General features: G+C 47.2%; 1 protein-coding gene across 2 annotated transcripts in view; it reads left to right on the forward strand.

Annotated features, from left to right (window-relative positions):
* The window catches only part of RASIP1 (Ras interacting protein 1), a 1,579,933-nt gene that overhangs the window by 332,286 nt on the left and 1,221,477 nt on the right, over nt 1–26,170 (forward strand). For both annotated transcript variants that reach the window (XM_075328610.1, XM_075328611.1), the window contains exon 3: nt 7,768–8,357. In XM_075328610.1, the coding sequence (XP_075184725.1) occupies nt 7,768–8,357 (590 nt within the window). The remainder of the gene's footprint in view (nt 1–7,767; nt 8,358–26,170) is intronic.

Here is a 26,170-nt window from a genome sequence, read left to right on the forward strand (position 1 = left end):
GCCCCCGTCGCAGCAGCGAAATGTGGTGATAGCTGGCGTAGCGAAAATTATCGCTACGCCAGCTTCACACACACACTCACCTGCCGTGCGACGTCCCTGTGGCCGGCGACCCGCCTTCTTGTTAAGGGGGCGGGTCGTGCGGCGTCACTGCGACGTCACACGGCAGGCGGCCAATCGGAGCGGAGGGGCGGAGATGAGCAGGATGTAAACATCCTGCCCACCTCCTTCCTTCCGCATATCCTACGGAAGCCGCGGTGACGCCGGTAGGAGATGTTCCTCGCTCCTGCGGCTTCACACACAGCGATGTGTGCTGCCGCAGGAGCGAGGAACAACATCGGACCGTCGCGTCAGCGTAATTATGAATTACGCCGACACTGCACCGATGATACGATTACGACGCTTTTGCGCTCGTTAATCGTATCATCTAGGCTTTACACACTGCGATGTCGCATGCGATGCCGGATGTGCGTCACTTTCAATTTGACCCCACCGACATCGCACCTGCGATGTCGCAGTGTGCAAAGTGCCCCTTGGTTGTGCCTGGTTCTTTCATTGCCTGTCGGCCCTGCACCGTGTTAGCCACACAACCCCATAGACTTTCACGAGTACTAACAGTGTCCCCGGGGCTCTGCTCCACCTGTGGGGAGCAGTACCACCATTGCTGCTATATCATCACCCCGGAGGCCTCACACAGCAGCGGCGGCTTAATAGCCGCAGACCACAGGTGGAGTCATGAACACAAACTTTATTCATCAAGCCACATATTCTACTGACACCCACCAGGGCCACAGAGCCGGGCCCAGCCACCACTGACTACCACCGGACTAGTCCGGCCCGGCACCGGGTGTCCCATAGCCCTGGGGTGGGCGAGTCAGAAGGAGGACAAAGATGGCCTAAAGAGGAGGCGCGGGTACCGGAGAACGGAGACGCCCATCTGACCCATCTGCACCGCACCAACCGTTAGGTGAATATTATAAAGTGATTTATACGTTCTACACAGCAGCCTTGGCTCTTATATACAGCATTCTAGAATGCTGTATATTAGAGCTCACTGGTGGTGGCCACAGCTTATAGGCCCCAAATCTGCTGACAGGTTCCCTTTAAATGATTTTATTATGTGTGTTTACTGTCCTTTTTGATTTAATAAAGATTGTTATATTTGTATCTAGCATTTCGATTTTCTGGTGTGGGCATCCATTATGTGTGGGCTTTTTTCTTCTTCTGTTTTGGTCGTATTGTGATCATGCAGGATGCTGCACTCGGTTTTATTGATTTAGTCTGGGTGCGCACCCTTTTTTGCATATATATATATATATATATATATATATATTATCTCTGCACTGTGACATCACTGTGTATTATTCCTGTACTGGGGGGATTTGTGGTGTGAACCCACTGGTCTTTGTGCAGTGAACTCAGTGACAGGATGATGGTTATATTCAGACTCTATGTGGTGATAATATTTGGTCATGGTGTGGCGGCATTATTTTGCAATTTATAGTAGTATTATTGGTCTTGGTATGGTGGGTGCTGTTCAGTAGCACTATATAGTATCTGATATTTTGTAATTGTATGACTAGTATTGTTGATGCATTACTAAAAAGAAATGTAGATATTTATTGATTTGTATTATTTAATTATTTTTCCGCCAGCAGTAAATGTATCAGTAATTACTGTGAGGCACTGTGGTGGGACTATTTTTTTGTACTGTTTACTCTGGAGATCTTTGGTCTGTTGGCTGTGGCTGATTCCACTGTTTGCAAATGCTGCGGTGCTCAGCGAGCGTCAGGCCCTGTGGTGCTCAGCGAGCGTCAGGCCCTGCGGTGCTCAGCGAGCGTCAGGCGCTGTAATGCTCAGCGAGCGTCAGGCCCTGCAGTGCTCAGCGAGTGTCAGGCCCTGTGGTGCTGAGCGAGCATCAGGCCCTGCGGTGCTCAGTGAGCGTCAGGCCCTGCGGTGCTCTGCGAGTGTCAGGTGCTGTGGTGCTCTGTGAGCATCAGGCATCACACATAGTCACAAAACAGGAGGACAGGTGCACAGCAGTGCCTAGACTTGTGCTCTGTAGACGAGGCCGCACCCAGTAATAGTATACTTACTGGACTTGTAGATGTGTAGCCTGGCTAGAATAAAGACTAAGTCATAATTTGTGTATATATGCCCCCCAATAATTGTATGTCCTCACACTGGCCCCTAGTAACTTGTATGTCCCTCCAGCAACATATATGCTGTTTATTATGTTAATATTTTTTTTTCTTTAACCCCTTCACGACTGCGGGCAGTAAAGTTACGTCCTATTTTAACGTGACTTAACGACCAGGGACGTAACTTTACTGCCTAACGTTCATTTGATTGCCGTGGCCATAGCAACGGCTTTCAAATGATGTCCGCTGCTGTTTCTTATAGCAGGGGACCTTTGCTTGACCCCACGGGGGGGTGGCATCGCCACCCCCCATCGACGATCGTTGTGATTGGCTGTTCAAATCTGAACCGCCAATCACATCGTCCGTACTGATTTCGGCTAAAACAATGCCTGAATCAGTGAGATTCTGTGAGATCCTGCTATGAGATGCCGCAGCAGCTGCAGCACTTCATAGCTGGAGCTCTAACATGTTGCCCCCCCAGTCTCTGCAGCACTGATTGGAGCGATCGCGCTATTACGCACAATCACTCCAATCAGTGTGCAGTGGGGCGGTCTGATCTGAAGGTGACCGCCCTCCCCAGGCTTGTATTGGTCTGGGGAGCCTCCCCCAGCAGTCTGCAGCAAGCACTGGCTGGTACTTGTAGTACCACGCCGCCGCCACTGCTGCTGCTGCCGCCCTATGTGAGTATTGCTTCCCCTGATGACCTCTGCGCGCTCCCGTGATGGCCCCTGTGCTTCCGTGATGGCCCCTGCCTGTGCCCCCCCCGCGATCTGCCCCCCCACGCCCCAATCTGCCCCCCAATATCCCGATATGCTTCCCCCGCGATCTGCCTGCCTCCTCCGTGATCTTTATTCTGCTTCCTCCCCTCTCCATCTGATCTCCCTCTCTGACGTCCTCTTACCTGCCTCTACCGGGTCATCCGAGGTCTTCACTGGCCTGATCACATCTGCCTCCATCGCTGGGTCCTTCCTGGGTCTTCTGAGCTGTCTAACCTCCTGCCTGCTGCTCCTGTAAGAAGCTGTCCATCTCGCTGAGTTCTGTTCCTCCTGCAGTTCTTCTGGTCAGTGATCCTCCTGCTAATCCGCTGGGTCCTGTGAGTATAACTTTTTTTCTTTTTTTCCTGTATCCCCTGTCCATTTTATACGCCATCCATTTGTGCGTCCCGCGGAGTGCTGATCAGGGATGCAGATAACGTATCTGCATCCGTGTTCAATTTTCGGCGGGACTTTCTTTTTTCCGTATCCCCGACGCTTTTTGTATCGCATCCGTCCGTGCATCCCACCGAGCGCTGATCAGGGATGCAGATAGCGTATCTGCATTCGTGGTCAATTTTCGGCGGGACTTTTTTTTTTTGTTCGTATTTTGCGTTGTTTTTTTGCATCTCATCCGTGTGTGCGTCCTGCAGCGTCCCAGCGCTGATCAGGGATGCAGATAACGGATCGGCATCCTTGCTCAATTTTTGGTGTGTCTTTTTTTTTTTCTGTATCCCTGACGCTTTTTGTATCGCATCCGACGTGCGTCCTGCAGCAGCCGATCAGTGCACTACGTCTGTGCGTTTGAAAAGTCAAATGGCGTTCCTTCTCTTCCGAGCCCTGCTGTGCGCCCAAACAATTACTTTCTACCACATATGAGGTATCTGCGTACTCAGGAGAAATTGCACAATACATATTATGATGAACTTTTTCCTGATACCTTTGTAAAAAAAAAAGCTACCTGGTTGAAGCAAAAATTTTGTGGTAAAAAAAAATAAACAATAAGTTTCACGGTTCAACGTTATCAACTTCTGTGGAGCCCCTGGGGGTACAAGGGGCTCACCAAACGTCTAGATAAATTCCTTGAGGGGTCTAGTTCCAAAATGGGGTCATTTGTGGGGGAGCTCCACTGTTTAGGCACTATAGGGGGTCTCCAAACGTGACATGGCGTCCACTAATGATTGCAACCAATTTTGCTGTTAAATGGTGCTACTCCTCTTCTGAGCCCCGCCATGCGCCCAAACAATTACTTTCCACCACATATGAGGTACTATCGCCATATTCAGGAAAAAATGCACGATAAATTTTATGGTGCATTTTTTCCTGATACCCTTGTGAAAAAAAGCCACCTAGTTGAAGCAACAGTTTTGTGGAAAAATTATTTTTTTCTTTTCACGGCTCAACGTTATAAACTTCTGTGAAGCCTCCAGGTGTTCAAAGTGCTCAACAAACATCTAGAAAAATTATTTGAGGGATCTAGTTTCCAAAATGAGGTCACTTGTGGGGGAGCTTCATTGTTTAGGCACCTTAAGGGGTCTCCAAACCCGACATGGCGTCCGCTAATGAGTGCAGCTAATTTTGCACTCAAACATTCAAATGGCGCTCCTTGCCTTCCGAGCCATGCCATGTGCCCAAACATTTGATTTCCACCACATATGAGGTATCTGCGTACTCAGGAGAAAATGCACAATACATTTTATGGTGCATTTTTTCCTGATACCCTTGTGAAAAAAAAGCTACCTAGTTGAAGCAACAGTTTTGTGGTAAAAAAAATTTTTTTTTTCCTTTCACGGCTCAACGTTATAAACTTCTGTGATGCCCCCAGGGGTTCAAAGTGCTCACTAAACATGTAGAAAAATTATTTGAGGGCTCTAGTTTCCAAAATGGCGTCACTTGTGGGGGAGCTCCATTTTTTAGGCACCTCAGGGTGTCTTCAAACCCGACATAGCATCCGTCAATGAGTGCAGCTAATTTTGCGTTCAATAATTCAAATGGCGCTCCTTCCCTTCCGAGCTCTGCCATACGCCCAAACAATTGATTTTTACCACATATGGGGTATCAGCATACTCAGGAGAAAATGCACTATGAACTGTATGGTGCATTTTCTCTTTTCTCCCTTGTGAAAATGAAAATTTTATGGCTAAAGTAACATTTTTGTGTTAAAAAGTAAAATGTTCATTTTTTTCCTTCCACATTGCTATGGTTCCTGGGAAGCACCTAAAGGGTTAATAAACTTCTTGGATGTGGTTTTGAGCAGTGTGTGGGGTGCCGTTTTTAAAATGGGGTCACTTTTGGGTATTTTCTGTCACCTCGGCCTCTCAAAGTCACTTCAAATGTGATGTGGTCCCTAAAAAAATGTTTTTTTAAATTTTGTTGAAAAAATGAGAAATTGCTGATGAACTTTGACCCCTTCTAACACCCTAATGAAAAAAAAAATTGTTTTGAAAATTGCGCTGATGTAAAGTAGACATGTGGGAAATGATATTTAGTAACTATTTTGTGTGACATCTCTCAAAATTGTAAGCATACATTTTCAAAGTTTGAAAATTGCAAAATTTTCGCAAAATTTCCAAAATTTTCACAACTGAATGCAAAAAATATCGGCCTAAATTCCCCACTGACATGAAGTACAATATGTCACAAAAAAACAGTGTCAGAATCGCTAGGATCCGTTGAAGCGTTCCAGAGTTATAACCTGTCAAAGTGACACTGGTCAGAATTGCAAAAAATGGCCCGGTCATTAGGGTGTTTTAGTGGCCGGGGGTGAAGGGGTTAATGGGGGGGGCCCCATTCAGACTTTTGCTATGGGGCCCCATGATTTCTATGTACGCCCCTGTGCTGAACATAGTCTCTACCTGGAGCATAGATGTTTCTCTGTCCCCAATCATGAAAAAAATAATGCTCTACTGTATTTCTTCTGTCCCATAAACACAAGAAGTAACAATATTTTGTGAAACCTTCTTGCATTCCCATTAGCAGACCAATCACTTTCAAATCTCCACAGATATTCCATTGATGATGCTTATATTGTATAGCATCCAAAACAACAGACAGATTTTCATAACTTTCCTTTAGATGACATGAGTGAGCAATAGCGATTGATGGTTTCAAATTTCCATTGTGAAGCATTACTGCTTTCAAACGTCTCTGGGATGAGTTAATAAACAATTTCCAATCTGCAACAAAATACTCTTGATTCAGTTCTTAAAAGAGGTCATTCACATTGTTACAGTACACCATTGTTCCATTAACTGTGAAAAATTGTGTTAAAGTGTTACTTCTGTTTCGGTAATGACACACTTTGACATCATCATGAAGAAGATTCTTCTGTTTCAATGTAGATGCAAGAAGTTCAGTTTTATCTTTTGACAATGAAAAGGTCCTGATGAGATCATTTAAGTTTGTTGATTAAAGCTACTTACATACTACATACTCATCTTGACTTGAGGTCTCCATGTCTTCACCAGTAGCTTCAGCTCTATAGTCTTCATATTCAACTTCATTTTCTTCCAATACAGAGAATGGAGGTACAGGAACTGGCAAGGTACCATCATGGGGCAGTGACCTAATCGCAGATTCAAGTTCAGGGTAATTAATCTTATGTTTGTTCTTTGTAGAAAAACCCTTCAGTTTCACAAAACAAAAGTAGCAGTCATCACTATGATTTTTGGGTTCTCTCCAAATCATGGGAACAGCAAATTTCATCATATTCAACCAGTCAGGAAGACCATTTGAACAACTTGAGCATTTCACATGAGGTGCCCAGCATACATTGAAAATGCAGAAATAACATAATAACAAAAATACTTCTATCTCAGAAACTTTATGTGATAGAGCAAAACTAAACATATTTTTGGAATCAGCACATCAAACTCCGTAAAACAAACATATTACCTTTGCTGATGATTTTTTTGTGTTGACCTGTGTAATATTTTAATTTCTATTGTATAGTCAGGCTAGATAAAACCTATACTTAGTGGTTATTTTTTACGTTAATATTTTGTAACATAACATTGTGATTTAATTTCACGACCTTTCCTCCATCCTGTAACATAGTCATATGGTAGATAATGAAAGAATGGAATGACAGGAAGTTGGAGGGGTGGGGACCTTGTGCTGTATTATTTCCGCAAGACCTTGAAACTGGGAACAACAGAGAAGGCTATTGAGTTTCTGGCAAGTAACAATTGTCTAGTACACCTACCTTTGAGTAGAGAATTTAGCTTTACTAGTTTTTTTTTTACATATAGCTTCCTTTCAACATACTTTCATTTATTCTAAGATTTATAACATTTAAAGTTTAAATGGAAATGATAATTTACAATCTTAAAAGTAAAACATGCAAAAGTAAAAAAAAAAAAAAAACAAGTATAAGATATTTGCCTGATTAGTGTTGTGTTTTTGTTAAGATTATGTCAGGTTGTCCTTGACTTTTTGCCTGTTTCATTTAAAATTTACTGTATGTTATTTTCCATCTGGTCCTCTTTAAACACAATGATGTTTAAATGTGGTTTGACATGATAGCTGATGCCAATATGATGCAACAAACCGCAGGTGTAGAGACAATAAAATTTGAAAGGTCAAAGAGAACCACTAAATAATTTTTTAAACAAATTTCTACTTGGCAAAGCATTTTCAGTCTTCAAACCCATCACCTCACTCTGTGCACAGTAGGGAAAGTTGCTTGTGCTTTGAATCAAGGGAAAGCTTTATGACAATTACTAAAGTACTTATGGGATAAAACCATGTTGCCCTTGTTTTTGGATAACATACACGGTTCATTTTACGGTGATAAGACCACTATATCCATATCAATACCTTAAAAATAAATTTTATTTGGCAAAATAATAAAAATTTCAATGTCTTGTACTTTACAGGTCTACTTCATCAGATACAGCAAGTCGTAGCAATGAGACAGTAGAGTTACGTCAACCAACAAAGAATAGAAACAATCGTCACAAACGTCTGTCTAACATCTTTCACCGTGGTACAATACTTATGACTGGTAGTATTAGTGCTGGTAGTGCAGCAGGGCGTTGGGCCAGTGAGAAGAAACTGTCAGAGATTATTGACTCAGTGCCAGAAGATTTGGTTGAGCTTTCCAGCCAGAAGAATTTGCCTGGCATTCTCAAAATATTTGGAGATGACATTTCATCTGGCACCAACTACAAAAGTGTTCTAGCTACACCTCGATCCATGGCACGGGAACTCGTCATAGAGGCTCTGGAAAGATATGCTGTGGCAGATTCAGATACAGAAGCATTTGTTCTTTGTGATGTCGTAGGGCGTTTTGTAGGACATGAAGGTGAATGGAAAATGGAATACCTGCGCATTGTTGGGGACCATGAACGACCCCTTGTGTTACAAGAAATGTGGAAGCCTAAAGCTGGGTTCTCTCGCCGGTTTGAAATCAAGAGAAAGCAAGAAGTTGAAAAGATGACAACAGCAGATGATAATGAAACTGCAGGTGGGCTTGGTGTGTAAAACTTGTTTCATTTATATTTGAGATGTAAAGATCATTGAATGTTATTTATTTATCTCTAGCACTATATTAAAATGATCAATTGCAAATTCTAAATTAATATTATTATAAAATAATATAACAGTCCACAGGTCAAAAACATTGCAAGCTTTGTAACCCCAATAACTTAATTCAGGCCCATTTGCGTCATAATCAGTTGCCCTTCATCAGTATTATACCTTATACTGATATCAGCAGATTATATAGTAATGTTTGATTGCTCACCAAAAATATCCAGCAATACAGATCAAGATGTCGGCATAATTTGGGCTGATAATTAAAGATGAGCAAATTGATTCAAAACAAATCAATCTGCTATGAATTTTCATAATTTTGCAAAAAAAATCAGTGAATTTGAATACTTCATGATTCACTTTGGATGAATTGCTTTAACTGGCTGCCCCATGTTACAAAAACATTGCCCCACAAACAAAGTACATTTTAAATAATAGGTTTTGTAATAATAGTAAGTTCCACAATTCAACGTGTTAAGAAAAATGTTCTTGTGCTGAGATTATCTTATAAATGTTCCCATGAATTGTACAGTCTTATTTGTGTGTTGGTGCAAACCAAAGCTCCTGGCCAAGGGAGAAAACATAAATTCACTTATGATAAGTGAGTATACAGACAACAGGTGTTTCCTGCAGCTTCTTTAGAAGGTAACACATTTCCCTGCCTAAGGCCTGCGACACACATCCGTGCCGCCGGCACGTGTTTGTCATTTTTTGCACGTACCGGCGGCACGGAGAAACGTAAGCAATGCTACCCTATTGTAGCAGGCACACACACGTAAAACCACACGGAACGTGTGTCCGTGTGCGTTTGTACGTGTGTGCGTTTTTCTAAACACTGACATGTCAGTGTTTTCTCCGGCAGCACGGGTGTCACACGGCCCGCACCCGTACCACACGGGTGTAATGTGGATGCGGTCCCGTGTGACACGCGTCGGAGAAAACACATGTGTCAGTGAAATAAAAACAAAACATTTACTCACCATCTCCAGCCCTCCTGTCCCTGCCGCTGCTGCCTTTTGCTGCCGACCGCCGCTCATTATTCTCATTTAATATTCACTTCACTGCCTGGCAGCAGCAGCAGCGGGGAGACGAGAGGGCTGGAGACCGAGGATCAGCACCACGGACAGCAGCGCGGACAGCAGGAAGGACCACGTGAGTATGTAAATTACCGGTTCTACGTGTGCTATCGCGGATAGCACACGTAGAACACACGTAGCCCGCACGTACCAGAGACATGTACTTACCTGCACGCAACATGCAGGGGAAATACGTGTCTCTCGGCACTTGCGTGATTTTCACGTGAGTGTGGCAGAGGCCTAAGGTAGTACACTTTCCTATTTTATGACAGGAGTGAATTTTTCTGCTGCGATTAAAATCCTCAGAGCCCATCACAAATCAATTTAGTGTTGTAATAGCACAGCCAGAGCTTCTATGCCACGAAAGAGCTCGAAAAACACAAGGCAGTAAATCCAACATTTCCTGACAGAATCTATCTTAATTACATATATTAAAAATACAACTTTATTAATTCATTTAAAATATTCACAACATCCCACAAAATGTAGACACACAAAGACATACAACATAGAATATCCCAGATAGAAAACCTCTATTAGATAATATAGATAGGAGTTGACCAAAAAAAAAAATCAGATACATTTGATATGATGGGGAAAATAAAGCTAACTGATCCCTAGAAGAAAGCTATCCACTACCTATCAATAGATATATAACAATTCAGTTACACGCACCCTTGGGTTCAGGTGGTGCCCCCATTCCACAATGGCTGTCCCTCAGACAATTGTCCCTAAAGTCCTTCAATAATTGCTGTATGACATCTGTTATTAAGGATATAAACATCAGATTCGGCAGTATGGTGGGTGTTTGCCACATGCACATCACTGGGTGATTCATCCTGCCATATGTGCAGCTCCAGAGAATAATGGTATATGTGCACTAATTTAGGTTTTGGGTTTGTACTGGACTTTATTTGCATAAAATGGGGGTTCTTAATTTGAATGTTTATCCCGCAGGCAATTGTGCCTTAATTTTACCTCCTCATGAACCCCAACGTATAATTGAGGGAAACACGTCACGCTTGGGACATTTCCCCCAAGACAGTGGGCATGATGCTGGAGCGTAATGGTAGAACCACACACAGAAAAGGTAATATTGGGTTTGGGAAGGTTGGTAGAGGGAGGAAACATGAAAAGTTCTGTTTTTGACAGGTTCAGTTTTAGATGGAAAGAGGACATGATTTTGGAGACAGGCGGACAGACAATTGCTAGTATTTTGTAATAATACAGGGGTGATGTCAGGAGACGATGTATACACTTGAGTGTCATGAGCTTTGAAATGGTACTGGAAACAAAATCTGCTGATGGTTTGCCCAATAGGGAAAGTGTATAGAAAGAAAAGGAGGTAGCCTAGGACCGAACCCTGAGGAACCCCAATTGCAAGGGGAAGAGGAGAGGAAGAGGAGCAGGAAAAAGATACAGTAACGGAGCAGTCAGAGACATAGGAGAAGAACCAAGAGAGAGCGGTGTCCTTGAGCCCGATAGAGCGGACTATAGTGAGGAGGAACTGGTGATCCACAGTATCAAATGCAGGAGAGAGCCAGGTGAATCAGCAGGGAGTGGTGACTGTTAGATTCAGCTGTTAGTAGATCATTAGAGACTTAAGTAAGAGCAGTTTCAGTAGAGTGTAAGGAGCGGTAACTGGATTGTAGAGGGTTGAGGAGAGAGTTATCTGATAGCGGATTAGATGGAAGTGGACCAAGAATTCCAGGAGTTTGGAGATGAAGGGGAAATTAGAGACTAGCCTGTAATTAGTGGCACAGTTTTGGTCCAGGGATGATTTTTTAAGTAATGGGTGTATGCTGGCATGTTTGAAGGAGGAGGGAAAGACACCAGAGGAGAGGAGAGATTGAATATTTCTTCAGCGCTCTATTGGGAGACCCAGACGATTGGGGTATAGCTACTGCCCTCCGGAGGCCACACAAAGCACTACACCAAAAGTGCAAGGCCCCTCCCCTTCTGGCTATACCCCCCCGTGGTATCACGGGTACTCCAGTTTTAGCTTTGTGTGCGAAGGAGGTCAGACATTCCATGCATAGCTCCACAGATTTTAGTCAGCAGTAGCTGCTGACTAGTTCGGATGGAAGAAAAGAGGGCCCATATAGGGCCCCCAGCATGCTCCCTTCTCACCCCTGGATGGTGTTGTAAGGTTGAGGTACCTATTGCTGGTACAGGGCTGGAGCCTCACATGCTGTTTTCCTTCCACATCCCCTTGGGGGCTCTGTGGAAGTGGGATCCTGCCGGCCTCAAAGCTCTGACGCCGGGCTCCATCCACAGACCCATAGCACCTGGTGGATGCCGAGCAGGAGTACCATCAGGGACCGGGCCCTGCATCATACAGGTACTCTGTGTCCCCGGCAGGCACAGACACACCCCGGGCTGGCTGGGTGTTGTAGTGCGCCGGGGACCGTACACTGAGCTGGTGTTCCTACAGTTATCTGGGGGACTTTGTGTTCTGGGAACGCAGCGCCGACCCTCACTGGACCGGGCGGCGCTGCTGTGACTTGTGGTGCGCCGGGGATACGCCGACCGCGCTTTTACGGCGGCGGCGTTTATAACTCTAGTCCCCGGTTTTTGGGCCTAGGACGCCGGCAGCTCCGATCGTTCCCGCCCCCACCCTGTCAATCAGGGTAGGGGAGAGACGCTGTTTCACGGCAGCGAGGAGGGCTGGAGCCTGATTTACATGCTCCAGCCCTCTCACTAGGCACAGAGGGAAGCAGGCTTCCCGCTCTTGGTCAGGAACGCCCAGGGCCCGCCCCCCTTCCTCTCTCAGGACGCCGGCAGCCATTACATGCATGTCTGGCTGGAGGAAGGACGCAAGGCTCTGGGAGACCTAGACTGAGGGGCTTTGGGAGACCACACACCCGCTCTTAAGCGGGCGGTAAGCGGCTTTTCAGCTGGCCCCTCTAGTGCCTTACTGTGTATTAGTGTACTGTGTCACTGGACATAGATATTTATTGATTTCTTGCACTGTGAGGTCGCTTCCTGGCTGAATACCCCAGATCGCTCTGAGGAGGCAGCAACATGTCATCCACAAGACGCAAAGCTGCCAAGGCTAGGGCTGTGTGCACTGCGTGTGCTGCATGTGGGGCTGCTCTACCAGCAGGCTCCAAGGACCCCCATTGTGTGCAATGCTCAGATCCGGTGCTGCTTCGCCAGCCGGAGTCAGGAGAGATAGTGACCCAGGCTGAGACGCCTGTAAGTCCTGCCCCGGTGTCAGGGACAGACTTTGCAGTTTTTGCGGTTAATATGTCTGTGACTATGGCAAAAATCCTGGAAACTTTGCAATCCATGCCTGGGGCTCAGTCTATGGACACGGCGAGGTCTATGTCCTCTAATCCTCCGCAGTTGGATTTAATCCAGACTGCAAGGGGGTCCCCGGCTTCTCAGGATGAGTATAATGACTCAGATGATTGCCCCAGCCACCCCAAGCGGGCTCGCTGGGAAAGACCCTCAACGTCATCACACTGCTCAGGGTCTCAGCGCAATCAGTCTCCCTGTGATGTGTCTGAAGAGAGTGATCAGGAGTCTAATCCTGGAACCCCTCTCAATCTGGATACCCCGGATGGGGACGCCATGGTAAACGATCTTATCTCAGCCATCAATAGGCTGTTAGATATTTCTCCCCCAGCCCCTTCAGCAGAAGAGGCAGGGCAGAGCAGGAGAAGTTTCGTTTCCTCTATCCCAAGCGTAAATTAAGTGCTCTGTTGGATCACTCTGACTTCAGAGAATCAATCCAGAAACACGACGCTCATCCAGAAAAGCGTTTCTCTAAACGTTCTAAGGATACACGTTATCCTTTCCCCCCTGATGTGGTCAAGCGCTGGACCCAGTGTCCAAAGGTGGACCCCCCGATTTCCAAGCTTGCAGCTAGATCCATAGTTGCAGTGGAGGATGGCGCTTCACTTAAGGATGCCAATGACAGACAGATGGACCTTTGGTTAAAATCTGTCTATGAAGCTATCGGCGCGTCGTTTGCTCCAGCATTCGCAGCCGTATGGGCACTCCAAGCTATTTCAGCTGGTTTAGCAAAAGTGGATGCTATCATACATCCAGCGGTGCCGCAAGTGGCGTCCCTTACCTCGCAGATGTCTGCGTTTGCCTCTTACGCTATCAATGCGGTCCTAGAATCTACCAGCCGCACCTCAATGGCGTCTGCCAATTCGGTAGTTTTGCGCAGGGCATTGTGGTTAAAGGACTGGAAAGCAGATGCTGGTTCCAAAAAATGTTTAACCAGCTTGCCTTTATATAGAGATAGACTGTTTGGCGAGCCATTGGCTGACATCATTAAACAGTCCAAGGGTAAAGACTCCTCTTTACCCCAGCCCAGATCAAGCAAACCTCAGCAGAGAAAGTGGCAGCAGAAGTTTCAGTCCTTTCGAGGTTCGGGCAAAACACAATTCTCCTCGTCCAAAGGGACTCAGAGGACGCAAAGAAACTCAGATTCCTGGCGGGCTCACTCACGCCCCAAGAAAGCAAATGGAGGAACCGCTTCCAAAGCGGCTACCTCATGACTTCCAGTCCCCTCCCTCCGCATCTCCGGTCGGGGGCAGGCTCTCCCGCTTTTACGACACTTGGATGTCACAGGTCAAAGACCGGTGGGTGACAGACATTTTGTCGCGCAGGTACAGAATCGAGTTCAGTTCTCGTCCTCCAGCTCGGTTCTTCAGAACCTCCCCACATCCAGACCGTGTAGATGTCCTGCGGCAGGCGGTGGACTCCCTAAGAGCGGAAGGAGTAGTGGTTCCTGTACCGTCTCAGGAACAAGGGAGAGGGTTTTACTCCAATCTCTTTGTGGTGCCAAAAAAGGACGGCTCGTTCCGTCCTGTTCTGGACCTAAAACTGCTCAACAAACATGTGCACGCCAGACGGTTCCGGATGGAAACCCTCCGTTCTGTCATTGCCTCAATGTCTCAAGGAGACTTCCTTGCCTCAATAGACATCAAAGATGCTTATCTCCACGTGCCAATTGCTACAGAACATCAACGTTTTCTACGTTTTGTGATAGGAGACGACCATCTTCAGTTCGCAGCTCTGCCATTCGGTCTGGCGACAGCCCCCCGGGTCTTCACCAAGGTCATGGCGGCGGTGGTAGCAGTCTTGCACTCTCAGGGACACTCGGTGATCCCTTACCTAGACGATCTACTTGTCAAGGCACCCTCTCAAGAGGCATGCCAACTCAGTCTACAGGCTACGCTGGAGACTCTCCAGACTTTTGGATGGATCATCAACTTTCCAAAGTCAAATCTGTCACCGACACAGTCACTAACGTATCTTGGCATGGAGTTCCATACTCGAGCAGCGAGAGTGAAGCTTCCGCTAAACAAGCAGCGGTCCCTACAGACAGGGGTGCAATCTCTCCTTCAGGGTCAGTCGCACCCCTTACGGCGCCTCATGCACTTCCTAGGGAAGATGGTGGCAGCCATGGAAGCAGTTCCCTTTGCGCAGTTTCATCTGCGTCCACTTCAATGGGACATTCTCCGCCAATGGGACGGGAAGACGACTTCCCTAGACAGGAAAGTCTCTCTTTCCCAGACGGCCAAGGACTCTCTACAATGGTGGCTCCTTCCCACCTCATTGTCTCAGGGAAGATCCTTCCTGCCCCCATCCTGGGCAGTGGTCACGACAGATGCGAGTCTGTCGGGGTGGGGAGCAGTGTTTCTACACCACAGGGCTCAGGGGACGTGGACTCCGCAAGAGTCCACCCTTCAGATCAATGTTCTGGAAATCAGGGCAGTGTATCTTGCCCTACTAGCCTTTCAACAGTGGCTGGAAGGAAAGCAGATCCGAATCCAGTCGGACAACTCCACAGCGGTGGCATACATCAACCACCAAGGAGGGACGCGCAGCCGGCAAGCCTTTCAGGAAGTCCGGCGCATTCTGAATTGGGTGGAGGACACAGCATCCACCATCTCCGCGGTTCACATCCCAGGCGTAGAAAACTGGGAAGCAGACTTCCTCAGTCGCCAGGGTATGGACGCAGGGGAATGGTCCCTTCACCCGGACGTGTTTCAAGAAATCTGTCGCCGCTGGGGGGTGCCGGACGTCGACCTAATGGCGTCTCGGCACAACAACAAGGTCCCGGCATTCATGGCGCGGTCGCGCGATCAAAGAGTTCTGGCGGCAGACGCCTTGGTGCAAGATTGGTCGCAGTTCCGCCTCCCATATGTATTCCCGCCTCTGGCACTCTTGCCCAGAGTATTACGCAAGATCAGATCCGATTGCAGCCGCATCATACTCGTCGCCCCAGACTGGCCGAGGAGATCGTGGTATCCGGATCTGTGGCATCTCACGGTCGGCCGACCGTGGTCACTTCCAGACCGTCCAGACCTGCTGTCTCAAGGGCCGTTTTTCCATCAGAATTCTGCGGCCCTGAACCTGACTGTGTGGCCATTGAGTCCTGGATCCTATCGTCAACAGGCTTATCCCAGGGAGTGGTAGCCACAATGAGACAAGCTAGGAAGTCAACTTCTGCTAAGATCTACCACAGAACGTGGAAGATTTTCTTAACCTGGTGCTCTGCTCAGGGAGTGTCTCCCTGGCCATTTGCATTGCCCACTTTTCTGTCTTTCCTGCAATCAGGGTTGGAAAAGGGCTTGTCGCTCAGCTCCCTTAAAGGGCAAGTCTCGGCACTATCCGTGTTTTTTCAGAAGCGTCTAGCACGTCTTCCTAAGGTGCGCACGTTCCTGCAGGGGGTCTGTCATATTGTGCCCCCGTACAAGCGGCCGTTGGATCCATGGGATCTGAACAGAGTACTAGTGGCTCTCCAGAAGCCGCCTTTTGAGCCTCTCAAAGAAGTTTCTTTTTCTCGCCTGTCACAGAAAGTGGCGTTTCTTGTTGCGATCACATCGCTTCGGCGAGTGTCTGAGCTGGCAGCTCTGTCATCCAAGGCTCCCTTCTTGGTGTTCCACCAGGACAAGGTAGTGCTGCGCCCCATTCCGGAGTTTCTCCCTAAAGTCGTATCCTCGTTTCATCTTAATCAGGATATATCCTTGCCTTCCTTTTATCCTCATCCGGTTCACCGGTATGAAAAGGACTTGCGTTTGCTAGATCTGGTGAGAGCACTCAGGATCTACATTTCCCGCACGGCGCCCATGCGCCGTTCCGATGCACTTTTTGTCCTTGTCGCCGGTCCGCGCAAGGGGTTGCAGGCTTCTAAAGCCACCTTGGCTCGATGGATCAAAGAACCAATTATAGAGGCCTACCGTTCTGCTGGGCTTCCGGTTCCTTCAGGGCTAAAAGCCCACTCAACCAGAGCCGTGGGTGCGTCCTGGGCATTACGGCACCAGGCTTCGGCTCAACAGGTGTGTCAGGCAGCTACCTGGTCGAGTCTGCACACTTTCACCAAGCATTATCAGGTGCATACCTATGCTTCGGCGGATGCCAGCTTAGGTAGAAGAGTCCTGCAGGCGGCAGTGACATCCCCGTAGGGGGGGGCTGTTTTGCAGCTCTAACATGAGGTATTTCTTTACCCACCCAGGGACAGCTTTTGGACGTCCCAATCGTCTGGGTCTCCCAATAGAGCGCTGAAGAAGAAGGGAATTTTGTTACTTACCGTAAATTCCTTTTCTTCTAGCTCTTATTGGGAGACCCAGCACCCGCCCTGTTGTCCTTCGGGATTGTTTTTGCTGTTTGCGGGTACACATGTTGTTCATGTTGAACGGTTTTTCAGTTCTCCGATGTTACTCGGAGTTAATTTGTTTAAACCAGTTGTTGGCTTCCTCCTTCTTGCTTTGGCACTAAAACTGGAGTACCCGTGATACCACGGGGGGGTATAGCCAGAAGGGGAGGGGCCTTGCACTTTTGGTGTAGTGCTTTGTGTGGCCTCCGGAGGGCAGTAGCTATACCCCAATCGTCTGGGTCTCCCAATAAGAGCTAGAAGAAAAGGAATTTACGGTAAGTAACAAAATTCCCTTCTTTAGTTATATCAGTGGTGACAACTTGGGTTGATAGATTTAAGGAGATATGAGGGAATAGGTTTACTGGTGCAGGTAGTAGGGCACCAGTAACTTCTTTTTCTGTAACTGGATCAAAGAGTGAAAATGAGCTAGATGAAGTGTAGAAGGGCAGACAATGTGTGGTGTTATGAGGCTGTGACAAAATTTCCTGGTGTATATGGTCAATTTTTTTCTTTAAAATAATTGGACAGATTGTCGGTGCTGAGGTTGGTGGTTGGGGCCAGAACTCTTGATCAGAGGAGGGAGTAGAAAGTATCAAAGAGTCGTTTAGGATTGTTGGCTAGAGAGATGATGAAGGTGTTGAAGTATACTTGTTTGGAGAGGTGAAGGGCAGTATGGTATGTTTTGAGCATAAACTTATAATGGATGAAATCTTCTGCTAGATTGGATGTTCTGCACAGACTTTCAGCGCACCTGGAGCACCGCTGGAGAAAACGTGTTTGCAATCTGTGCCAGGGCTGCTGCTGTCTGTCCCGAGTTGCTGTGTGTGTAGCAGGTGTAGCTTCATCCAGGGCGCTATCATTATAATATTTTACGCTATCAAGGCTATCATTATAATATTTTACAGCAGAGTCAGGACATGAGAGTGAGGAGATTGGGGTCAATGATGACTGCAACTTCTTCAGAGATTTCTGAGTGTTAATGGCCTGTATATTCCTATACGGGTGGTAAGTGAGGACGTCCTGAATGGATTGACAGTTCTTGACTAAGAATGAAAGAAGGTTGTGGTCAGACAGTGGGAGATGAGAGTTAGTAAAATCATTCACTGAGCAGAGACGGGAGCAGACCAGGTCCAGTGTATGCCTACCTTCATGCGTAGGAGAGGTAGTTAATTGTGAAAGGCCAAGAGAGGAGGTTATAGATAAAAGATGAGCGACAGCTGGGGAGAGGGGATCATCACTAGGGATGTAAAAGCCCCCCATGATAAGAGTGGGGAGGTTACATGATGGGAAATGTGTAAGCCAGGTGGCAAAATGATCCAAGAACTGATGGGTTGGGCTTGGAGGGTGAAAGACAACTGCTACTTGTAGGGAGAAGGGCCTGTAAAGCCTGACAGTGTGGACCTCAAAAGAAGGTAAGATAAGTGAGGGGACAGGAGGGATGACCTGAAAAGTGGAGTTTGGAGAAAGCAGCAGACCAACGCCTCCACCTGATCTGTTGTAAAGTCTAGGGGTATGAGAAAATTGTAGGCCACCATATGAGAGAGCAGCAGCAGCAGTGGTGTCTGACTGCTGAATCCAGATCTCAGTAAGAGCCAGGAGGTTAAGGGAATTGGAAAGGAAAAAGTCATGGGTGAGGGAGAGTTTGTTACATGCTGTTTGTGGGTTCCAAAGGGCACAGTTAAAGGAGACAGAAGGCATGCAAGGCATAGTAATGAGATTTATAGGTTTTCTGAGTATACCAGGGAAGGAATTGATCTTACTATTATAAGAAGGGCCTGAATTAGGTGCAATGTCTCCTGCTACAAGGAGAAGGAGAATAGAGAGAGTGAGCATGTGGTTAAGAGATTTATGAGAGTGTATCTTGCATGGTGGAAGTGAATGGTTCTGGATGGTTTAAAATTTTGAAAAGAGCATGAAAGCAGTATATAGGAGAGGGGAGGATAGAGGGACTGATATGGAAGAAGTGCACTGGGTGTGTGAAAGTGCGGTAGCATTGAGGGATTGAAGCAGTTAGCATATAAATCATACAAATACATAGGGTGGAAACATTTTAACGTTTTCACGTTGTCTGGTGCCGCCTCTTTTGGCCATCTTCATCTTCCTTTTTCTGTAGCCGGGGTGCATGACGCGTCCGACGTCATCCACACTCGCCGGCATTCAGGTCCTGAGCAGGCGCACTTTGATCTTCCCTGAGCAGGGCAGATCAAAGTATTGTAGTGCACCTGCGCAGGACCGGCGAGTGTGTATGACGTAGACACGTAATGCACACACGCTTCAGAAAGAGGACGAAGATGGCCAAAAGAGGTGGCGCCGGCACCAAACAACGGAGACGCCCACATGGCTAACCGTGCGACCGTTAGGTAAGTATTATAAAGTGTTTTTTATGTTCTCACAGCGGCCTGGACTCTTATATACACCATGTTAGAATGCTGTATAAAAGAGCCCGGTGGTGGTGGCTGCAGCTTATATGCCAAAAAAGTGGTGACAGATTCCCTTTAAGGCCTGTTCATGCTTGTGTGGTGCCCCTGGGCTTCAGCCACCACAGGGTATTACACCACTTTTCAGTGGTAATATCTATCTCGGGTTAGGAGGGGGTTAACAAGCCGGTGTGTTCACAAAACACACACATACAACAGCAAGGTGCCTTCCCACAGGGGGTTGGACTAGGGCAGACAGGATAGTTAGCCATCATGAAGCATTGGACTTTCCCAGTCGCTAGGACAACTAACTGGGGGCGGGCACCACATGGGGTAAAAGTAGGCACAGCCAACACACTTACAGCAGAACCTTCCCGAGCACAGCTTGGGATAACACCAAGCACAGACAAATGGAGTTAGTGTTTCTCTCTCTTCGTGGGCCCTTGACTTGGAGCTAGAGGCTCGGCCCGAGTTCCAGATAGCAACCAAGAGACACTTTGCCAAAAGACTTTCATGGGCACCGGAGGTGACCGCCGACTATCCGGGATCAGCTGGAGTATTTACTGGCGTCGGCGCCCAACGCTGCAGCGCCAACGTGGACTACTACCACCCTCGTCTTTACTCCTAATCCTCCCCGGGGTAATCCCGCTCTGCCTGTGGGGAGCGACACCATCCCGGCTGTGACCTTCACCATCAGCACCCACAGCGGCGGCCCCAATCCCTGGCCGCGTAGCACAGGTGGCGTTATGATCTTAAAAAGACTTTCCTAACCTACAACTACCACCTCCATCCTCCCTACTACCCTCCAACCCTCCTTTCTGTACACCTCGGGGTAACGGAACTGGGCCAGGCCACCCCGTGATGACGCAGAGGATCTGCACTCCTGGCCTGGAAACGCATAGGTTAAAACACCTGCCCCGTGGGGCGCTACATTTGAATAGGTTCAATTTGTGAATCTGCCTGTAAATTTGGGAAATCTCTACCTGACAGGATCTCGAAAAAAGAAGCTTTGTTTAATCTTTTAAGGAGTGTGAGTTTGTAATGAAGGTCAATGTAAGTTTGGTTCCTGGTCTTTTTGTTGTGCGCTGCTTAATAAAATAGCCCTGAATATTGGCCATGTGAGCGCACCACAAGGTGGTGTCCTGCACCTCCCCATTATCGTTCAAGAGAAAATATTCTTTAATAGCTTGGTCAACCTCCGAGCTATAATTAAGATGGTTTAAAATGTACATGTTAACGTGCCACACTGGGTGTGGAGGCGCGTTGCAAGTTTTGGAAATGGATAGGGATACAGGGGCTTCTTATGTTTAAGTCTCCCCAAATTGCACGCTCAAACTCATTGTTACTAAGCCATTATACTAGCAAACACTGAGTGAACTTAGTGGCATCCTAAACGTGGCTGTTGGACTTCTGTATTGTCCCACTAGTGCAAAGATATTTGCAGCACGTCTACCTGCATTGCACACTCAAACTCATTGTTACTAAGCCATTATACTAGCAAACACTGAGTGAACTTAGTGGCATCATAAAAGTGGCTGTTGGACTTCTGTATTGTCCCACTAGTGCAAAGATATTTGCAGCACGTCTGCCTGCATTGCACACTCAAACTCATTGTTACTAAGCCATTATACTAGCAAACACTGAGTGAACTTAATGGCATCATAAAAGTGGCTGTTGGACTTCTGTATTGTCCCACTAGTGCAAAGATATTTGCAGCACGTCTGCCTGCATTGCACACTCAAACTCATTGTTACTAAGCCATTATACTAGCAAACACTGAGTGAACTTAGTGGCATCATAAAAGTGGCTGTTGGACTTCTGTATTGTCCCACTAGTGCAAAGATATTTGCAGCACGTCTGCCTGCATTGCACACTCAAACTCATTGTTACTAAGCCATTATACTAGCAAACACTGAGTGAACGTAGTGGCATCATAAAAGTGGCTGTTGGACTTATGTATTGTCCCACTAGTGCAAAGATATTTGCAGCACGTCTGCCTGCATTGCACACTCAAACTCATTGTTACTAAGCCATTATACTAGCAAACACTGAGTGAACTTAGTGGCATCATAAAAGTGGCTGTTGGACTTCTGTATTGTCCCAGTAGTGCAAAGATATTTGCAGCACGTCTGCCTGCATTGCACACTCAAACTCATTGTTACTAAGCCATTATACTAGCAAACACTGCTGCCAGTTTAAGGGCCGTAGTTGCATTGTCAGGGATAATTATTGTTGTTTATTCTGCTGTTAATAAAGACCACCGCTGAAATCTACACCACCTCTCAATTTTTACTACCACATTTTAAGTGCACAATCTTGTCGCAATCAAAATGAGTGGCAAAATGACAGATGCTGGTGGAAAGGGGAAGAGGCGTGTTGGAAAAGGAAAAAAAGGGTTTGTCCGTGGGGAAGGTGGCAAAGCTCCATTAACATCTGCTGAAGATAGACCATCTTCCAGCAAAAGTAAGATGTCTACTACTTACCGTGGACAATCCGATGTACTCCCACGAACAACTGGAACAACAGTAGATGATGGCCAAAAAAGGAAAATGCTTGAATGGATCTTAAGTGGTCCAACAAGTGCCCTCTCCGCCACCTCAACTACCGCATCCAAAAAACACCAGTCCTCTGAGTTGTCATCCCAATCAAACTTGCTTTCTCCCAGCTCTGAAGTCTCCATCCGCCCTGCACAGTATGGTGGAACTGAGATGGCTGAGTCTGCAGAGCTGTTCAGTCACACTATAGCCTGGGAATCAGAGGTCTGCTCCCAAGCTACAGTGAGTACAGACCAGGAAATGAAGAAAAAAACAAAAAGCCATACGGCCTCACATATGAATAGTAGAACTGCTCTTAGCAGCACTCACCTGGTCTATTTCAATCCCGTACCCAAGACTGAGTCATGGCTGTGGGCGAGATAGGTCCAAGCAAATGCTGCATGAAGTAAATAGCCTGTGGACAGGGCCTGATGACTGAATGTGAACAGTCACCAACGCCAAAATTTAGACAGGTGGAATACATCCCAAATTGGGGTGCATAGCAAGGTGGGGGTCAGCCACCGACCAATTTAATGAAGAAAAAACAAAAAGCCAGCACTAAATGTGCACTTCAGCACTAAAAATTCCAAACTGTACTTATTATAAAAATTTTGAGATTTTTGGCACAAAATTGCAATTTCTTGAGCTACCCCGCCACGTCACGGCAAATCTCATTTGGGGCAGTCCTACACTAAAATATTTTTATAAAATGTGCCATACGGCCTCACATATGAATAGTCGAACTGCTCTTAGCAGCACTCACCTGGTCTATTTCAATCCCATACCCAAGACTGAGTCATGGCTGTGGGCGAGATAGGTCCAAGCAAATGCTGCATGAAGTAAATAGCCTGTGGACAGGGCCTGATGACTGAATGTGAACAGTCACCAACCGCCAAAATCTAGACAGGTGGAATACATCCCAAATTGGGGTGCATAGCAAGGTGGGGGTCAGCCACCGACCAATTTAATGAAGAAAAAACAAAAAGCCAGCACTAAATGTGCACTTCAGCACTAAAAATTCCAAACTGTACTTATTATAAAAATTTTGAGATTTTTGGCAAAAAATTGCAATTTCTTGAGCTACCCCGCCACGTCACGGCAAATCTCATTTGGGGCAGTCCTACACTAAAATATTTTTAGAAAATGTGCCATACGGCCTCACATATGAAGTATATAAGTGTATAAGTCTCCATCCGCCCTGCACAGTATGGTGGAACTGAGATGGCTGAGTCTGCAGAGCTGTTCAGTCACACTATAGCCTGGGAATCAGAGGTCTGCTCCCAAGCTACAGTGAGTACAGACCAGGAAATGGTCTGCAGTGATGCCCAGAACCTTTGTGACTCTGATTCAGGCCGTGAGGACCAGGTTTCTGAGCATAATGTTGACCCTTTTTCACAAACTGTAACACCTGTTGTTATAGACAATGAGGAACATACTGATGACAATGAGACACAGATACCAGATTGGGATGACAACTTAAATATTCGGTCAGGGCAAGAAGAGGCTCGGTCTGAGGGTGAGGGGAGTGCAAACACAACAATTGATGAGGAAGTTCTAGATCCCACCTACTGTCAACCCACAGTCAGGCACTCGAGGAGGTCAACAGAGACGGTGGAGGAGGATGCAACTGACGACTAAGTTACCTTGCGCCTTCCTGGACAGAGTAGGAGTACTGGTAGCACGTCTACAACTGCATCCTCAGCCACCACTGTGCCTCTGAGCACTAGTCGGGGTGGATCAGCAGGTCGCATGCCCTCTAAGCCTTGCCTAGCCTGGTCCTTTTTTGACATAGCAAAAGATCGCCCAAATTATGTGATCTGTAAAATTTGTCATGATTCTGTTAGTAGAGGGCAAAACCTCAGCAGTTTGACAACTTCTTCCATGAATCGTCACATGAATAAATATCATATGTCCCGGTGGGAAGCTCACCGTGCTGCAATGCGGCCTAGCGGAGTGAACCATCCACCGCCTGCCCCTTCTAGTGCATCCGCGCACTCTTCATCTTCTAGGACTGTGGGGACAGCTGTCACACCTGGTTTTCACAACTTCCACCACTGTAACCGCAACAGGCAGTTTGCTTGGTAGGTCGTCAGTTGGTTTGGAAGGGGAAACAAATACGTGTGTACAGCTCTCTCAGACATCGATAGCACCAACGTTGGATGAAGGCGACATCATGTCTACGCCTGCACTTTCCTCACAAAGCTGCATTTTTCCAGGGACACCCTACTCAACACCGTCTACACACAGCAGCCAGATCTCTGTCCCTCAGATGTGGACAAATAAAAGGCCATTTCCTGCGACCCATGACAAAGCTAAGAGGTTGACTTTATCCCTCTGTAAGCTCTTGGCTACCGAAATGCTGCCTTTCCACCTGGTGGACACAGAGGATTTTAGAGACCTTATGTCTGTCGCTGTGCCCCAGTACCAGATGCCAAGTCGCCACTACTTCTCTAAGAAAGGTGTGCCCGCGCTACACCAGCATGTCGCACACAACATCACCGCTTCCTTGAGAAACTCTGTGTGTCAACGGGTGCATTTCACCACCGATACTTGGACCAGTAAGCATGGACAGGGACGTTACATGTCGCTGACTGGGCACTGGGTAACTATGGTGACAGATGGTGAAGGGTCTGCTGCACAAGTCTTGCCGTCCCCACGACTTGTGTGTTAATCCTCTGTCTGTCCAAGTTCCGCCACTGCTTCTGCCTCCTCCACCTCATCTGGGTCCTCCACCTCCGCCCCAAGCTTGCCTGGTCAGGCCACCAGCGTTCGCAATGCGCAGAAGGAATCACGCACCCCTCATTACTATGCTGGCAGCAGAGCACAACGGCATCAGGTGGTCTTTAGCTTGACATGTCTTGGAAATAGGAGTCACACAGCCACTGAGTTGTGGGCAGCTCTGGAGACTGAATTTAATAAATGGTTGTCTCCACTCAACCTGCAGCCTGGTAAGGCCGTGTGCGACAATGCTGCAAACCTGGGTGTGGCCCTTCGCCTGGGAAAGGTGACACACATGCCTTGTATGGCTCACGTGTTGAACCTTGTTGTCCAGCAATTTTTAACACACTATCCCGGCCTAGATGGCCTTCTGACCAGGGCACGAAAACTGTCTGCTCACTTCCGCCGTTCAACCACCGCAGCTGAGCGACTTGCATCACTCCAGAAGTCTTTCGGCCTGCCGGTTCATCGCCTGAAATGCGATGTGGCGACACGCTGGAATTCGACTCTCCACATGTTACAGCGACTGTGGCAGCACCGCCGAGCCCTGGTGCAATACATCATGACGTATAGCCTGGGCCAACGAGATGCAGAGGTAGGGGAGATCACCCTGATGAAGTGGTCTCAGATCAAGGACCTATGCACCCTTCTGAACAGTTTCGACATGGCGACAAATATGTTTAGCGCTGACAATGCCATTATCAGCATGAAAATTCCAGTAACTTACGTGCTGGAGCACACGCTAAACACTATTCGGAGTCAGGGTGTGAGACAACAGGAAGGGGAGGAACTACAGGAGGATTCATATGCGCAAGACACAACAACATCACCAAGGTCCAGACGTTCATCATCACCAACGCGGCAGGCATGGGACCATGGGGGACAGGGATCAACAAGGGCGAATGGTAGCAGGCGAAATGTTGAGGAAGGTGCAAGAGAACATGAAGAAATGGAGGACGAACTGTCCATGGACATGGAAGACTCAGCGGATGAGGGAGACCTTGGTCAAATTTCTGTTGAAAGAGGTTGGGGGGAGATGTCAGAGGAAGAAAGAACGGTTAGCACCTCTATGCCACAAACACAGCGTGGACTTGGTCCGCATGGCTGCACAAGACACATGAGCACCTTCTTGCTGCACTACCTCCAACATGACCCTCGTATTGTCAAAATTAGAAGTGATGATGACTACTGGCTTGCCACACTATTAGATCCCCGGTACAAGTCCAAATTTTGTGACATAATTCCAGCCATAGAAAAGGACGCACGTATGCAGGAGTATCAGCAGAAGTTGTTAATCGATCTTAGCTAGGCTTTTCCACCAAACAACCGTGCAGGTGCAGGGAGTGAATCTCCCAGTTGTAACTTGACAAACATAAGAC

This window comes from Anomaloglossus baeobatrachus, chromosome 11, assembly GCF_048569485.1.
Source record: "Anomaloglossus baeobatrachus isolate aAnoBae1 chromosome 11, aAnoBae1.hap1, whole genome shotgun sequence".
Lineage (NCBI taxonomy): Eukaryota > Metazoa > Chordata > Amphibia > Anura > Aromobatidae > Anomaloglossus > Anomaloglossus baeobatrachus.